The sequence below is a fragment of the Aulostomus chinensis genome, chromosome 21 (assembly GCF_037954235.1).
Source record: "Aulostomus chinensis isolate RoL2024-O1b breed Wild chromosome 21, RoL_Achi_v1.0, whole genome shotgun sequence".
In the NCBI taxonomy this organism is placed as follows: Eukaryota; Metazoa; Chordata; class Actinopteri; order Syngnathiformes; family Aulostomidae; genus Aulostomus; species Aulostomus chinensis.
Window position 1 is genome coordinate 5,612,504 of NC_141340.1, and position 18,863 is coordinate 5,631,366.

Genomic DNA, 18,863 nt, shown 5'->3' on the forward strand with positions numbered 1-18,863 from the left:
CTGCCCATGCCTGATGCTCCCCGGACACAGTTTGGAGCCGGGCTGGCCAGCGATGACAGATGGGCGCTGAGATTTAGAAAGCTGCGTGGTAGTCACTTTTCTACCCGCAGACAAGAGTGTGTGGCGACAGCAATGAGCCACCTAGAGAGCAGAAGGAAGGGACGCGGGAGGAACCCAGAGATGGACATATGAAAGAATGATGGGAGGGAGATAGAGGCATCAGGCTCCCCATTCCCCCCTCGGTTATCAGTCACCGGAGTCGCAGAGAAGCTGCGGGTGAGAGATTGCACTGACGCCGTGACATAAGAGCCCCGAACGGCTGCAGCATCACCGCAGTTTAGACTCCACAACTTTCTCTACTTAACCGTGAAACCACTTCTGAGAGGGAAGCTCACAGAATCACATCACCACAGTTAAATCATACACAGGACACAATATGCACCATTAAAAAAATACAAATCTGTTATCAAAATCAGTGCAAGATATTAGAAGCAGATTCAAAGTATAGAAAAAAAAACTTTTTATTACATTTTATGGCCCACTATCTTCTTACATGAGTGCTTTTGTGGAATTTTCATTGTTTTTATCACTGCAAAATTCATCTTTTCTTTCTTCAGCAGCTTCCCTGTCATGTGACCGAGGGACTCCACTTCAGTAGCAGATATGAGTAGTTCGCTGGGAATACAGGGAATGGGACATTCTATTTTAATATTTTAGTGCAAACACCTTTTTTTTTTTTGCTCATACATGCAAAAGTCATCAGTTGTTCTTCTTTCCGTTGGATGTTACTGACTCTAAAACAAGTTGCTGATCAAATTTAAAAACCTTTTTTTGTGAACTCTCCCTCGCCGCCGCCGCCTTTCTGGGGCCGTGTCGTAAAAAGTAAATAAGGAAAGTTATGAGGCCGCATCAAATTTAAGATTAAACATGTAAGCTATTCATTACAGATTGAGCACGGGGATCCTTCGGGTTTAATAAAAGAGTTCACCGGTTTTTAAAGGAAAAACTACGCTTTAAGATGAATGAGGGAAAGAGGAGAAAGTGGGCTGCATCCTAACTCTACTTTGCACATTCTAAAGTGTCAGCATATTCACAGCCCTAACTCTATCAGTGTGTTTTATTGCCATAAAAGCTCGGCAAGATCTGTGATAGCTCATCATTACGCCCCTTGAATGATTTCACAGCTCATAGATTCATTTGGTCCAGTGAATAATGCCACAGTATTGCAGTCGAGCTAATAAAATTCCTGCTGAGGCGCACAATCCGACATTTGTGTGCCAGAGAAAAAGGATAGTCACACTATAGTAATATCCGCTAAGAGCATGCGTGCGTGTGTGTGTTTGTGTGTGAATGACAGAGTGTGTGTGTGTGTGTGCTGGCTGCAATGATCATTGTCATGACACAAGGGTTGTTGCCAATGAGTCATTATTCACCTAACAAGCTAACGCGGAGGCCTTCTGATCATGTTGCATAAAGGCTTGCAGTGAGAGGAGGGCGTATGGGGGCGGCGTGGCGGTTAGAGAGCGCTTGTTAGCCAAGACAACAACGCTTCATTAGCACTGACGGAGACCACAGCCTCGGCGCTTCAGTCCCTGACACCGGAGAGGCAGCCATCATCGTGTTTATCTCTCACAGGCATACTGATGTCTGGATTTAATTCAGAGCAGCAGAAATATTGGAGGGAAGAGCTCTTGACTTTGTTGGAGTAGAAGCTGCTAAGTCTGCAGCTTCAAGTATTCCCATCATTAAGATTTGGAGTTTACGACATGACGGCGCTGTCGAAAAACCAGACAGGAGCTCCGCTCGCTCTACCGGTCTGACAGCCGAGCCACCGGCAGCAGGTTCTCAGCTCATGCAGCCGGGCAAAGACTATTACAGATTTTCTGCTGTTGTTCTCCATCTCAGGTTCACTTTCACGCTCAACACTGCACAAACAACAAAATATAGGCTGAGTTTAGTCCAAAATACCAAGCTTGGGCTGGTAATCTGGCCATGGACAAGCCTGTTTAGAGATTACATGGTCACGGTGACTCTTGCATCTGTCATCACCCCTCTTCCTCCCGTTCCTTCAAAGGGGATCCGGCCACGTCAAGGTCAAAGGTCAAGTGGGGGGGGGGGGGGGACAAATGAAGTGGAGACAGAAAGAGTGGTGAATCTAAAAACAAATGAAGTGAAAGAAAAAAACAATGGATAAAATTGGAGGAAAGAGAACAAAAGCTGCTGCATGTGAACGTCATGAGAAGAGAAGGGGAGGACAGACGGACAGCGGACTGAAGTCTCATGAAAACACATTTGATGACTGGTGTTCATTTAAGAGTAGAACATCAGATGACCAAAAATATCGTACATGTGGTCTTTTACTCCTTCAGCTGCCGCCTCATTGTGGGGGAGGAGTCTGTGTGTCCCAATCATCCTAGGAGCTAAGTTGCCGAGGGCCACTGGTAGGGTCTCCCAAGGCAAACAGGTCCGAGGGAAGGGACCAGACAGGGAGTAGCCCAAAAGACCCAATGAAGAAAAACAACCTTGCACTGAGTTTTCCCTCACCCAGACCCAGGTCACCAGGGCCCCCCTCTGTACCATGCGGCCCAGCCGGTCCCTCCCTCCAATGGCCTCACCACTGATGGGAGGGGCCAAAGAGGTCAGTTGCTGTGTGGGATCAGTAATATTAATTATCTCAGTATCTAAGTGTAGATGATGAAAGGAGACACCATCGTTAAAACAAGTCATTACCGATCTAGTCGAACTGTAGCTGCAACTCGTCAACACAACTGTCATTCAACCTTGGCCCCTCCTCCCGGACTCAACCCCAACAGAGGCACTCCCACCCCCGACAACATGAACACCCCCACCTATCCGCTAATACACACATGTCTAGAGCCCATAAGTTAAGGTTGATTGTTTTACAAGTCCTTTAATTTTTTTTTTAGGACAGTGCTGCAAACTCTAGCTCAGTAGTGGCTGATGGATTCTGAATCCTACTTTGCAAACGTCCTTCAAATTAAATTTTTGTAGTTCCCTTCAGAGGACAACACCGACAGAACAACACAGCGCGCGCCCTCCGAAACATTGTGAAATAAATATTTTTTACGATGCCACGCCGCCGCGGAGCAATGTTCTTTCAGAAGGTTAATAAAACATTGTTATCCAGGTTAAATTTCCACTTTATTAAGGTGACTTTCATCATCATGGTAACAGTAATGTGGTCTTTGTGGCACCATAATAACAGTATTTGCTCCCTGTAGAGCCTCTCAAGGACTTTGTCACTTGAAAATAATAACACGTGTCCTTTTTGTCCGTTTGCTGAAACACCGGATGCATATAACATGAAGTTCCAAGTGTAGAAACCCAAATGCATGACAACTCTGGATCCCCTCAAAGGCTGCGGCCGCTGTTCTGCTCCCATCCTCGGTGCTTCTGCGGCAAGGACAGCGTTAGCAAAGATGATTAGCTGCGTGCGGGTCATCCAGTTGAAGGTTATCACTATATAATATGTCATCATGCTGCCCGGAGTGCCTGCTGTCACGGGGTTAGCATAAACACTAGCTTATTCGAGCTCCAATTTAAAATGAGCACTCACTGTAACCATTTAATCTTTGATTCCTCTCGAGATGCAGACTGTAATTTGAATTTGAACTATTTCTTCACACGCGCAGAGATGGTGTGTCTCTGGCATGCTAATAAGTGGAGAATAATAACTTTTTAGATCAAATCCGGTATCAGACGGTGAGAGCGGAGGGCCGGAGGGTGTGTGCATTTAAAGAACACAAGCGCCCCGCAGCATGGGAACACACAGCACGTGTCAGTGTGTTTTCTACATGCGTGTCATTCACTGTGAATCAAAAAGACGTCACCTGGGCTGCGGGCTTTCCGATAACTGCACACAATTCTGCTGTTGCCACATTCATTTTAGGATGTCATCAATCATATTCATTGGTTGTATGTTTCATATGTGACATGTACTCACTCTGCATCATCATTTTCACATTTTATACTCAATCTTTACAGCATTCCTCACATCAGAGGCGTTTCAGGAGCGATTTTTGCATCAAACAAAGCAGCTTCTTTGTTGTGGAATATTTGAAACCCTCCGTGGTGCGTTTATACACAGGTGGTGAATGAGTGGAGGAACAGGATGACAAGGGCCCCCACCTCTAGGGTGCAAGGGGTCACTGAATGGTTTTATGAGTATGAAATTGATGCCAATCAAAAATCAGGGCCTGAAAGAGATGAACGCCACGGGCCATGCAGAGGGAGACGGGGCTCAGTGGTCCGGTGATCGGTGGTATGGCAGCAGGTCTCAGTCTCATGTTCTAAATACTTCCTGTCATATGAAAAGTTTTCACTGAATAAAAGTCTGAGCATTTTAGTTGGTGTTTTACTGCCGATTTCAGTCTTTTAGTTGATGTAAACTGACCTTTACATCTTTTGGTAGCATCCTGGTCTCCTCTGGGCAGCTGATATTCCTTCCCTAAATGTCGTCTTCTTCTTTTAGTCACATTTCAGAACTTTGTTGACTGTTTATTTAGGTTGTTACTGGACCAACGTCGCAGTGGAGTCCAGTTAAGTTGAAGATTCAATCAGACGGCGACTGGTTTGATTCCCTGCTCCTCTAGAGACCTTGATGAAGTTTCCTTGAGCAAGACACGCACGCCGATGCACGAACTGCACTCTTTACACGTACGCAGACACGGGAGGCTCGAGGGGAGGCAAGAAGAAAAAGCCACATGGGAGGATATGAAGCTGCAGGGAAGGTGCATGTCTGTTTTAGAGCTAAATTGCTCCGATAAAAGCAGGGACCAATTATATGGATCCATATATATTCATATGGAAAATATGGGTAATTCATGCGCTTTCACTGTTAGGGCTGTTTTTAAATGATTGCCTCTCATCTCTGAAGTTTTTGACTGGTACTCTGCACCACATATACTACATATAATACTCCTAAAGGTGCAGGGCTCTGCAAAACAGTCAAATATTAGACTCACAAGCCTGTTAATAAATGAGTTTCCATCGGAATTGAGCTCTTTGGAAATCTCTTTATTCATATTGTTCTACTGACTCATTATTTTTCAATATGACATAATGCGTAGATTATTTCTACATAATTCATTGCGCTGAATAAATCCAGTTGATCTTCATCAGCAGTAAGAAGTAAACCAAAAAAAATGGGAGAAAAACAAAACAGAACAAATAGCCCCTTCTGTCTTCAAGGTCCATTTGATGGAGAGTTGTGAGCGAATGGGAAATTAAAAAATGTGTAATTTGCAAAGAGAGACGCACGGATAAAGCAGCAGAGCCTGGGAAGCAACATTCATCACGTTGTGTTGTGCTTCAGTCCTGCCTCATTATTTTTGTTCTGTCGTTCCTTTACGGGATGAATAAAATATAAAGTTCAGATTCTGAACGCGCATAAAAAGATATAAAGGCAACGGTTTATCAGCAAAATACCGAGCTGCTGCAGTTAATGGAGTTGAAAGTTCATTCAGACGCTGATTTAAAGCAGCGTGTGGTTGTGGAAATGCGATTGTGGGATGTGGAAATGAGTTCCAAGATCTTTAGACCGACAGGCTTTGGGGAGTGAAACCATGCTGGGAGATGATCTTTGGTGATGAATGCACTCTTCAGGGCAGGCCCGTTGACATCTGTTTCTCTTTCTGTGTCATGTTGCTGTCGGGTGAAGCTGACTGATACAAAACGGTGCAGTAGAGAACTCTCGAACCGCCAATGCCACCGCCGTCCTGCTCGCTCTCACCTCCTGACAAATGTAGCCTCTAAGGAGCTGTGGCAGGCTGTGATCCTGCAGGACCCTTCATGTTTCGGATGAGTGTTAAATTTTTTTTCATTAACTCCAGGTGCGCCGCTCCATCATCATCGGCCAGAGCTGGAATTTTTTTTTTTTTTTTTTTTAATGCAGATAGAGCAGCAATTCCCCTCTCTGCTGGGTTTGAACGGGGCCCAGGTATCGGCAGCAGCCTTTGGTCTCACATGCAACACATGTACATCACACAGTTGCAGGAGGCGACCCACTTTCTGGGGGTGGGGGAGAAGGGAGCTGAGAATCTGCCTCTGTCCTTGACGAACCTCCAGGCTAGAGCCTCCCGGGTGGCCTGAGCAGCCAGGAGCTCTGAGAAGATTTATCTGGATGCTTGACAACTTGTGGGGCGTTCATCCAGGCTGCCGGTGTCCCCTCGGAGAGCGCGTGTCACTGCCTCAGGAGGTGATGCGAGCTGACGATGCCATTGTGAGGTTGTTCTTCGACGGTACCCGCTGTAGCTGGGGGGGGGGGGGGGGGGGGGCTTTCTTTTGTTTGTTTGAGGGAAAAAATTCTGAGGGAAATTTCTTTTCTTTTTTTAGCATAGTAGCAGTTTTTTTTTTTTCCAACCTACTGTTTGTTCATGTAGATCCTCATCAGCTGCTGTATCCTGGAACCTGGTCTCAGATTACTGGAGAGACACAAAGAGATGCTGCTGTGCTGGAGCCGGGGCTCCAACCCGGAACCTTCTTGCTGTGAGGCCACAGTGCTGACCAAAAGCAAAAAAACATCAAAATCATTGATGTCTTCTTTTAAATGCTCCCTCGCTTTGGTGTAGACGTTTAATTCTTGTATTAATGGATGCTGACACACACACAAAAAAAAAAACAGGGTTCTCAGAAGAGAAAGGAACCAGGAAGTTGAACAGAGGGAAGCTTCATACCAGCAAAACGTCAAGAGAATAGAAAGACAGAGGGGTATGCGGTATTTCTGATCCCGGTTAAAGATTAATGTTCGGCCCCAGATGCGGGCCACGTCAGAACCAGAAGTGCTGAACGTGGCCCAGATGTGACTGCTATCTGGGGAATTTCTTCACTTTCCTACACGCCACTACTTCAGCGTGATCCCTGAAGACCATGTGATGGTTCGCCAACCAGAAACAGTTCACGGGGGGTCGTGTCACTACATGTTCACCAACGCCAGTGTCATCGATAAGTGTTGCATATTCCCGATGAGAAAACTTGATCCTGTCACTTTACAAGCAGATGCTGAATTATTTGCTAATAAACTCTCAGTCGCAGTCTCAATATTTTTCGTCTTCCTCGTATATTTGATATGTAAATCTTCTCAAACTAAAATCCCCGAATGGGACCGATAAAGTTGCTGGCATGGAATCATAGAGGAGCTGCTGTTCTTCCTCATTTGGATGTAGACACGAGGGAATAAACCACACACAACTCTGTCCGCATGATGTAAAGACAGGAGAGTCCACAGCAATCGCTGCAACCCCAGCTCATTCCCACAGCAGCGTTTTAACATGTTTTTGGTCTTCATGATGAAGGCACGAGAGGAAGATTCTCTTTATGAATCAACTCTGTGTGCAGCGAATGTACCCTCACGTTAGAATACGTTCTAAAATAAGCTAAAATATTGTAAATCCAGCGATGTTTGTTACTTCCTGTATCCACCAGGTGGCGCTACGACTCACAAAATTTTAATTGGATTTCATTCTAAAGGTCTCTTCCCTGGGCCACACGACACACCTCCTATAAGTTTGGTGAAAATCGTCCTCATCGTTTTTTTGTCATCCTGCTGACAATCAGACAAAAGAGCGGCCGCGCGTCACCCCAATCGACCACTGAAGCGAGTACTTTTTAAAAATACACATTCGGTTCGTTTAAATGAAGAATGTATTAAACAAACTAGTGGAAGCTGGGAACAAACCAGCACCATGGACAGCTCACGCCACCCCTGATGGCCTCCCACAGTAAAACCCAAAAAACTGGAATCAGAAAATCCGTGTGACTTCAAAGCTTCACAACAAAAAGCACAAGTTGCGTGTCAACCTTTGTGGAAAAAGACATAAATGCTCGAGTAAAGTACACGTACTCGAAAAATAAACTGAAATGTAGCCCCAGGGAGATTCTAAAAACCTTGAGTATTAATATTAGCGCAACAATGCCCCGGTGTTGTTTAAATAATGTGCTCGGGTCAAACTGTGACCTCTAGAGACGTTTTCCTTTTCTTGGCAGCCAAAGGAAGCTTTCAGGGAATGCAGTAACAAGGATTAAAAAGCTCCTGTATTATTACAACCGACGAGGTGAAGCAAGCACACGCGTCCCTGAGCGGCGGCCCTGGAACAACTGGTCCCCACTAACAGCAACAGGCCTCCAGCTTTATTACCGGCTGTTTGTTTGTTTGCTTGTTTGTTTGTTTGTTTTTTTAAAGCCTAAACCAACTCCTATCAACAAGAATGTATCTTAGGAGATTCATTTGCACCTTTGGGCCTTTTTAAACCAAATAACTGCTCACAATTATGTTTTCCTAATTATGATTATTTCATGATTACATTAGCGCGCTCCCATACCGTAGCAAACACAATGTGGTCTCCAGGCTATTGAGGGATGGAGGGAGGAGAGAGAGAGAGAGAGAGAGAGAGAGAGAGAGAGAGAGAGAGAGAGAGAGGTGACAGTGTCAGTGAAAGCAATTAAAAAGCTATCAAAGGGAGCTGAAAAGAAAACATTTCCTATTAGATTGCTAAGTTTAACCAGTGGCCTGCTCCAAACGTGGCCACTGAGATGTTATTAGCCTCTGTGGGCGCCGGCTTGTTATTCCCCGTGTTGTTTCGGATGCTAAAGTGAGCTCCGTAATGACCACTGAGAGTACTTCTCACCGCCGCTCCACAGACGAGCACATCAGGAGCCGTCACGTGTGCTCCACCTGATGTTGTTCACACACTGGAAACGCTCTCAGGCGTGTCGTCTCCCCGTCCGTCTTTCGACAGTGTTTGATCAAGTTAATGTGTGTTATATATTAGCAGTTGGAGCCCGTTTGACGCTGATGATGTTGCGAGTTTCTTCCCTGTCACAGGACTGAAATTAATGTGTATTCTTTTCTTTTTTTTCTCTTTTCTCCAGTTCTTAACCCTAAATTCAAAAGCTCTAAACAAAGGTTTTAGCTGCCCAACTGTCTCAGGGCTTCTGCCGCGCTGGTGTCCCTGTGTGCTAACGCAAGGAGCAGAAAGGGGGGAAAGAAACACGAGAATTTATTTTTAGGGGGTAAAAAAAATAAAATAAATGTAATTCAACAAGATGCCACAAAAGTTGTGCAAGATCTGAGAAAAAACGTATTGTATTTTTTCCCCTCCCAGCTGTGAATTAGAAGAAGAAAGTAGATCCTGAGTGAAAAGTTCTGCAGGATCTCACCAAAGTGCTGCATTACTTCTTTTTCCATCAATTTTTTTTCTTCTCCCCGTGTCGCCTCTGCTGCTTTGTTCATTTTGGATTTAATGGAGTTTGGTTTTATTCTGCTGTGAATATTTGTTTAAGTGTGTGTGTGTTTGTGTGTGTGTGTGTGATTCGGCCAATAACCTGATCACCAGCTTTAGTTTGAAAGTTCGCAACACAACTCAATAAATTGCGAACAGGCTTTGATTTTGATGAAATTGTAATCGCATGCCAGAGCTGAGATCAAAGAACAGTTGATTGGGTTTAGGAATTGATCCAGAACCTGATCCAGGACCTGATCCAGGACCTGATCGGATGATGTCACATTTCTTTGGCGAAAGTCTCCAAACTGCCGGTGGCGTCGTCTTGATTATTTATCAGGATATTTCCAAAACTGGTGTCGGTTTTGATTAAATTTGGTTGAAAATAAGTTTGGGAGAGAAGGATTCTCGGTTTCTCACCATTGCCGTTGTCTCTGCGTGTCATAAGACTCACTTGTATCAAAATTCCCCGGCGGTGCATAATCTTGAAGAAGCACTTTTGACGGTTGGTAAACAAGTCGTGGAGAGATTCTGATGATGTTCATACTGCGTTTCCACGTAGCCTCCTGGGTGAACGCATGTTCTCCCAGGGCTTTTCTACAAACAGAATAAGAAATCTGACTCTGAACCGTACAATGCTGCAATAAAATAAAAGATAAAAGGGCGGAAAAAATGAAATGAGACATCAAACCAGTGATAAATTATTGAATACATCAGTATTGATCTTAGTCTTTAAGTAGGTCTTAAAGACCCATTGCAGGAACTGAACCTGACTCAATCAGGTCCTGCATACCTGAGGTGCTCCAACATGCAAACACGTTGTTTTTCTGATGTTTTTTTTTTTTAAGTACAGTTTAACAGGCACTTCCCTCCTTATTCAAGACACATCCCTGAACAGATTATCTCACTAAAGCTCTTAACTTCAATAAATCCCACTTTCGCCGCCGCCGCCCCCCCCCCCCCCCCCCCCCCCCGAAATGTAGCACTCAACTCCTCATGCTATATTTCCTGAGATATCAGCTTTTCAGGGGTTAAAAGGATTCTCAGTGTTCAGGTCGGCTGTGTGTAGGTGTGTGCGTGTGTGTGTACATTCGTGTAGGGGAGAGTTGTGACTGTGTGTCATTAAATCCCAGCTGGCTACAGTCAGCGAGGGGAGCTTGGAAGTAAAGCTCTGGATCCAGCCGCAGCGTCACGTAATGCTTCTGCACATCTGTGTGACGCCGCTAAGGACCCGATTAAATACCACATCCACACATCCACGTGTTGATGGACCCGCTCCTTCAAACTCTTCGGATAATCAGGTTGGTTGCGAGAGCTGGTTTGATGCACTCCTAGACACCGTGATACTGCGAGTTAGCCAGGCCACCCCGAGGGGACAGGTCCCTTCAGGAAATGACGGTGACCTGGGTGACATCATTAGCCGCGTGGTAGAAAACTCACTCGGCGGCGTGATGAGCAGGAACACTCCTCTGGGAGATGTTTACAGTGCACTCGGAGGTGACAGGGAGAGTGTCGGCGCTGGACTTGTTGTTCTCGGCTGAGCAGCGTTTGTGCACTTGAGCTGGAAAGATTTGTTCAAAACTCGGAGACGGAGTCTGGATGAGGCACTGAGCTGCAATCAGACTGAAGTGTGTGAGATACCTAATTGACCCTTCACACATTTACTACCCTCCCCTGAGCGCTGATTGTCCAATCAGGGCTTAGCAACTGTAACTAAGCACACAAGGTATGTCAAGACTTTGATTTCTCCACGTGTTGACGCGGCACTCTCACACCTCCGGTGGCAACAAGCTGTTGAGAGGATGATCTGTCTTTATTTGTGTTTGCCGTTATTTGTACTTTTCAAAAACCAAAAATGTGAGCAAAAAAAAGAGCAGGACGCATCACAACCTCAGCCTGATGTCGATCGCAGTAGAATTACAGCTACATACATATGCATGCTGTCTGATATTTTGCTATACGCACAAGCTCCTGCCTTATTCATGACATTTTTCAAGCAAGCCTTTGTTCTCACACACCTAATTACTTTCTAAACCCTCAATTTAGTCTTAAAGGTGACTGACATTTACCAGAGACGTCAGGAGAAATGACTCGCAATGAACCATCAGGCCTTATTTCCCGCTGGTAAGACAGCATCGAGGGTTCGGAACCCCAAAAACAGTTTCGTGGTTGTACGCGTACCTGTCACGGTCACCTTTGACTTTTGACCTCTGACCGCCAAAATCTTTGGTCCAAGTGGCCATTTCGGAGAAGGCACTCTGGAGATATGGCGTTTATTTGAGGTAACAGTTAACCATGGTCATTGAACACTAGAATCTTTTCACTTCTTCCTCTAATCCCAGCGGGAAATTTGGAGAAAATCCCTCCAGATGTTGGGAGGGATTGCATATATTGATAGACATTCCATGTATTAGAGGTGGCAGGGACCTTTGACCATCAGAATCTTTTTGATTCATCGTGAGTCCCAGGCGATGTTTGGGGCAAATTTAGCCAAATTTCCCAGGGGAATTGCAGGGATGTGGCATTTCTGCGACGTGGTAGTGTCCTTGACCTTCGGCCGGCAAAATCCTTGGAGCCAAATATAAAGAAAATACGCAGAAATATTGCAGTAATGGAGGGGGTGGGGGAAAACTTCATGCATTTGGCTTTTGGTGTAATAAAATCACAGAAAGGTGGACAGAGAGGTAAGAGATGAAGAAGGCGACGTGACGCGGATATGATGTCATGGTGTTCTAGTAGCAGGACCCCAACGAACAAAAATCAGGCAAAGCTGAAGAACTACAACTTCCTTTTTTTTAAATGAGAAAAATAAACCAAAAATTGAATGTACAGCCAAACGACCACGACGGGAGGAACGCGACAGGTGGGTAAACTAAGCAGAGACTAAAATACCTACTCGACTAATGATGCAAGCAGAAACAGGTGGGGCAGGACGAGGGCCCGGAAGGAGTTGAATGGATGAGAATCGCCAGGGAAGGAGGCTGTGACGGATGAGGGCTGATAAACAGACGAGATACAGGGGACGGAGTCAACAAAAGGAGGGAACCAGACAGAGAAATGAAGTAACACAAAGCTGGACGCAAGAGGGGAGCGGACAAGGCTTCATTACGACAGTCTGCGTTTGCTTCCAGCTACAGTCGCTAGCAGTTCCTTCGCCGTTCACACTGGCAGTTCCGTCACTCAGGCTCCGAGGTGGGAGAGCAGAACAGCTGAGATGGCCGGCAGACATCTTTGCGCAGCCCTGAAGGAGGGTTTACCAAATCGTCAGACAAAGTGTCATCTATGGACGTGACAAGCACCAATTAAATCCAGATGCAGCGATGACAGGAAGTTGCAGTGTCAGAAACCGTTGAACGGGGACATGAGGGATGATGTAACCGTGTGTGGTGGGAAACGCACTAAAGATGCTTCCTGATCGGCGGTAGGTGTCAAATGTGGCACCATTTTTTTGTGACGTAACCGAGCACTGAGGTCTTTCCTTGAAATGACAGGAAACAGAAGGACCGGGAGCCATGAATACAAAAACTACAATGCTGCGGAGAGGAGCTGCAGGAGAAAGAGTGTGGGCTGGTTTCCATGGTGAGCAGCGTTACTCATTTTCACATCTTGTTGAGAGACGCAGCTCCGAATACCCTTCGAACACAGGCTTTTTACCGCGCGAAATAACCAACTACCTCTTACCTGGACCCTGAACGTGACCCTAGACCATTAAACACCTCCCGTGTGAGACAGGAATAAGATGATTACCATCTCTTCTTCATTTGCCATTTCGGCGTAAGACAGACGTCAGAATGAGCAGTGTAATTGCCCCTGTCTAGTGCCGAGTGTTGCTTCTCCTGCAGAGAAGAGACAGGAGGCCTCCTTCATTTACCACGCGATGGAAATCATTCCCAGAATATATAGCGAGGTAATTGAGCGATGAATAGCTTTTTGCATCAGCACCGCTCACAGTGACACAGATTCTGATGTAGTAATATATTATCTCCTCTTTGGTGGCAATTTATGCCCCGAAATGACATCCAATTAAAAAAAAAAAAAAGGGGGGGGCGTTATCAGGACCTGAGAAACTTCATGAAAGTGTCACAACGCGGGGTCATGCGTGAGAAGGTTCACCATGACTTAGTGCCTTGTGGTCGCATGAAGTCACGTCCGCAGGTCGCAAGAGGCGTTATTCCCTAAAGAATGGAAACAAGTGAGTTGTACATCAAGAAAATAAAAATCTATGGTTAAACCTCTTAAAATGCCGCCGCCGCTATCAAACTTCTCCCTAAAAACACATTAACTTGTGTGATAATTACATGGAGGAACAGATTGAAAGAAGGGGCAAGGGGGGGTATTTATCAACAAGGGGGGAAAAAAAGAGGACAATCTTTATTTCAATGTAATAAAGTGTGACAATCTCAATTCAAATCCCAAGTTTGGCAGAGAACGGTAGGCAACTACAAAGAGGGTTCCTTTAGTGCAGTTTCACAGTAATAAGACAGAGCAGATCTGAATGTGGGAACGACAGGCGAGTTCAAGTTGAGGTGCCGACGTCAATCCAGGTACGAGACTTACTGAACTACAAAAGCCTGACCGAACGAGCCACAAAAGCAACGCTCTGAAAAAAAGGTTACAGGATGTATTGGATATAATTGGTTCCAATAATGTGGAGAGTTTGGGATTTAGATACTTGAGGCCGTAAAGTAATGAAGTTTGGGGAACAAGTCACATCTTGTGACCACGAATGAAGGAAATCATGGGGTTGGATTCCACCTCAAGGCCACTGACAAAACAAAATATGGGAACAAATGAATTTTGGAGCCAGAAAAAAAAAAAAAATCAAAAGTGTTGGAACGTGTTGCATCTCCTGGTTACAAATGAATCAAAATATGGGAAGGAGTTACATCTTATGGCCATGAATGAATCAAAGTGAGGGAACTAATCACACCTCTGGTCACGTGTGAATCAAGTCATTTTCTGTTTCTCCGGCTGCTCCGGGGCTCCGTAGCACAAACCTGGGGTCGCTGGGGGCATTAACAGCACAAAAACATTCCTAACTCTTTTGACCAGTCGTGAGTTGGCGCAGGGCTGGCGAGTGGATCTCCGGTCAAGACTTCTTTCGCTGCGTTTCCTGCGGTCAGTTCTTGTGCTTTCATTACGGAGAGAGGAACCTGTCACGAGAGCTTTCTTTGCTCTGATAAGATTCCTCTTCACAAGTTGGTGTTTGGGTGAATTTAAAACAAACAAACACAAAAAGTCTTTAATCAGCAGGTTCCTGCACGAACACACCGTTATCTGCACAGTCTGTAACCACCGTGTATTATCTTGTTCCTCGCCAGTTTGATGCAGCGAGTTAGATAACGGTGATGTCAGGAAACTGCACGAGTAGATGTGAGAAGCGTTAGGAGCTGTTTAATAAGCCAGTGTTTACAAGTAAGTTTCATCGCTTCGGACATCCAGAGATGACAGCTGAAGCCAACCTTGGGAAGATCTGCCTCTGACAAAAGCTACAAGCCTGTTGTTAAAAAAAGGAGAAAAAGAAGGAAAAAAAAATACAAACCTGCATCTTAAATCTTAAATTAATTCCCTTTCGCAATCTGGGCCAAGTTTTGGATGATTTCAATTACATGGTTCCGGGTTTTGTTCTCATCTGTGACGCAATTTAGTCACATCTGACCGACAGCTACAGCTGAAGCTTGCAGGGGGAAAATACAGGGTTTTAAAATATGAAAGCTGGTGGTCCAAAAAAAAAAACAAAAACCCGACACTTTTTAAGATTCTAACCAAAGCCAGGAGACACTTAAGTTTTCTGTTAAAACTGCAGTGCGCAGCTTTTTACAAATGAATGTCCCTTAACTTCACACCGCCACAAGCTCCTTCAGTTCATCAGCCAGGTACACTTTTGTCAGAATGCTTGATCAACTTAAAGGCCTAAAACAAAACAAGCGTCCCCGCTCTAAGACTTTTGTATGTCCTCCATGTCAGTGATTGTTTTTATAACTTTTTTTCTTAGCAAGAGCCAGAAGACTTTCTTGTATCTTTGTATAACGTTAGCAAGCTAGTTAGCAAGCTAGCAGTTACGGTTGGGCAGCGGGTTTTTTCAGAGACATGACACTACATACGTTGGTTGCTCTAGTTTTTCTGAACCAGACTGCGGCTGTAAGCTGGCCATCGGGCGATTTTTCGTCCTCCTCCCTCTCTTGATTTTTGTCCCCATCGATATGACACAACAAACTCAAAGTGGGTTAGCTCGCGAGTAGCAAACTGTATACCCTATAAATGGCGAGTGTCGGGCACAAAATAAGGCAGGTGGGTTGGGTCAATGGGCAAAAGGTTGCGAAATATACTACCAAGTTTACTAACAAGTTTCCCAAATAGAATGTGGTTTTGTCGGGATGTTATTAGCACAGCCCACGACAATTATGATTTGCTTACAGAAATACAAACAAGCCTCCTCCAGGAACCGTCACCTAATCATGGTGGAGGAGTTTGAGTGCCTAAGGACCCTAGGAGCTATGCTGTGGGGGGCATTTTGCCCCTGGTAGGGTCACCCAAGGCAGACTGGTCCTAGGTGAAGGGTCAGACAAAGACTGGTTCAACAGGTAATGACCAAAAGAACAAGATTGCGAATACAAGCGGCTAAAATGAGTTTCTTCCGCAGGGTGGCTGGGCTCTCCCTTAGAGACAGTTTGAGAAGCAAAGCCATTCGGGAGGGACTCAGAGTAGAGCCGCTGCTCCTCCATGATGGGAGGAGTCAGTTGAGGTGGTTCAGGCATCTAGCGAGGATGCCTCCCTCGGGAGGTTTTCCGGGCATGTCTGACCAGTAGGAGGCCTCGTGGCCGACCAGGGACACGCTGGAGAGATTACATCTCTCGGCTGGCCTGGGAACACCGGAAGAGCTGGTGGAGGTGGCTGGGGTGAGGACAGTCTGGGCTTCCCAGCTGAGGCTGCTGCCCCCACGACCCGGACCAACCAGATAAGTGGAAATCAACGATCAAACAAAATATAAACAAGTTAGAATGTTTCTATTGTTTTTAGCCAAGCAAAATGATATGAGGAGAGAGCTTGAGGCCAACTTCAAGTACTTTTGGTGTGATTACACACATATCCATTAGGGGGAGACAAAACTTCCACACTGTAGCCTTCAGTAACATAGGGGACATAATTAAAGCAAATGAAGATTTCAATGCGTCTCCTCACACTTCATGGTGAACATATTTGGCCGTGTTGCTGTGCAAAGAAACAAATTCAAGCCCACCAAATCCAAAATGACATCCTGAATGTTAACATGTTCTTCTCCAACTCTGCCTGAAGGAGTTTTTGGTCACATTTTATTCAAAAAGATGCACTGCAGGGTGCATTTCTCATAAAAATGGTTTTACACAGAGTTCAGCAGATATAAGGAACAGTTATTCTTTTATGCAACGGCTTGACAGGTGAATCCGGGACAAATCTAAACACCCCTTTTTGATTTCAGCTCTGAAAACAAACTTTAATCACAAGAAAATAGACTTGAAACAGTGGCTTGTTCCAAAAAATAAGCACGAAACTTGGATGTTCTTTATATTTTGCACACTCATCTGGGTGTAAACATCTTGCCGAATGAATTCAATATAGCAGCCAATGATGGGCAACAGATTGAAATCAGATGGAAGCAGACAGAGCCGGTCTGAAGGATATGAGTTGTTAAGAGCTGCAGGAGTTACTGATGCATGTTATGGAGGTCGGCTATACAGGTAGAAATCTGCTCTACGAGGAATTCTGAGCGAGGAGGTCACGTTGGGTTGAAATGTGTTTTTAGATTTGACATTGCTGGAGCAGACAGACTGATGCCAGTTCCAGCTTTTCCTTTGACTCAGACACTGAAATGGCTGGTAATGGAGTGCTGCAGGGGTGAGGTATTTTTGGAGGCGCACCCGGAAGTTAGCATTGCCATGTGTTCCCCTCCAGGAAGAAACAATGGGATTGTTACATTGGATTATGGATTACAGCTGAGAGTAAGATCCGTGGCAATCCAAAGTTTTAGACTTCTACATTTGTTGCACAAGATAACCTTCTTAAACTTTATGATTTTTGAATGCTATCATTAGATGCTAACCTTGTGCTGATTACGAACTACACCACCGTCAACGTCACCACAACTTAGCTTTGTGCTTCTTACATTTTGGGTGTGATGATGTTTAACGCCAGCAACATCCTCTGTAGTCACGTTTAGCCACTTGTTAGCAACCGACAGAAAGAAAATGGCTTCAAAATTCACACGTGTGGCATTGACTGAGATTTTATACTGTAGAACACAAGGTTGTAATATCTTCCACTGCAAACAGACCATTTTCACACATTTCAACAGGAACCCATGAACTTGAAGACGAGGGAACAGGACGCGCTACAATGCTAACTTATTTCCGGGTTTTGGGACTCATTCCGGCGCCCTTCTTCTAGATGGGAATATTTGTGACCGTCTCGGCACTGTGCACCTCTAAAACAAGAAATATAATCAGGCAAAAACATACAATAAAAAAAAAGCACAATTAATTTATGGCAGATTTTCCATCTTGGGCACTTCTTCTGCTTCAATCACTCTAAGGACAAGCCTACGCTTTGGGTTGGGGGGAGGTAAATTCATTTTCTATTCAAGGCAAGTTCGACCTGTTTCTACAAGTGTAGCTTAGATGTAGAAATCAAAAACGTACCTGAAGACCTACTTCTTGGTATATGACGACAAAAACAAAAAAGAGGGTGTTCAAGTGGTTACACAACAACTAGTTTAAGGTTCACACATCACATGGGATAAACCACTGGTTCGTGGAATCTTAATGAAGGAGGGGTTTGTCTGGTTCACTGCCACCCCCTTCCTCTCTTGAACTTTGTGTGTTTATACTCCGGCATTAAAAAGGCTGTTTTATTCAGCTGGCCTCGCTGACCTTATACGCTAACACACAGAACTCAAAGGTGGGAGAACAGTCTGTGCTAGAAGGGCTCCAGGAGGAAGTGAGATGAAAACAAAGAACCGTAATACATTGATATGTCTTTGAGTTTCATGTCACTGCATTTGACGAGGCCCATCATCCTCTATCCAGCGGGAGCCCGCATTAATCCGTTTTCTTCTCCTCGGGATCCTTCTGTCCCACCTCCTCTTCGTCACCCTCCTCAGGTCCCTCCAGTTGGGCAGTGTGTTGCCTCTCCTCCTCCTCTTCCTCTTCTTCATCAGTCAGGCCCTCCCTCTTGACCACATCCATGTCGTCCGAGCCGTCGTCCGTCTCAGCCGTGCAGATGCCGTAGCACATCAGGCTAATCACACCCAGCGGAAGGCCAAACAGGAAGCAGCCCAGAAGTGGAGAGCTGCGAAACACTGACTGATGGAGCGATGGGGAAGACAGGGCGGTGTGTGAGGGAGGGAGCACATGTTCAAATAGATGTGAGGGAATAATCGAGACAGCAAGGGCAGACAGAGGGAACAAAAGGAGAAGAGTAAGCTTTCTATTTCAATCCAAATACACAACACTCTGTAGAGTAAATAAGAGGCCCACATCAAGCTCCACACCAAGGAAGTCAAAATGGTATAAATATACAGAGCAATTCATGTCACAACCGTCCACAGTCGACTCACCATGAACTACAGAAACAGAAACTTAGTGATTT

General features: G+C 45.2%; 1 protein-coding gene across 3 annotated transcripts in view; it reads right to left on the reverse strand.

Annotated features, from left to right (window-relative positions):
- Positions 1–18,863, reverse strand: part of tmx3b (thioredoxin related transmembrane protein 3b) — a 111,870-nt gene that overhangs the window by 59,365 nt on the left and 33,642 nt on the right. The window contains exon 16 of one of the 3 annotated variants that reach the window (XM_086191283.1): positions 13,524–16,171. The exons of 1 other annotated variant lie outside the window; for it this stretch is intronic. In XM_086191283.1, coding sequence (XP_086047409.1) covers positions 16,085–16,171 — 87 coding nt within the window. In that variant the 3' untranslated portion in view covers positions 13,524–16,084. Of the gene's footprint in view, positions 1–13,523; positions 16,172–16,207; positions 18,578–18,863 lie in introns of those variants that run through there. One more of the 3 variants, XM_086191282.1, reaches the window with a different exon arrangement.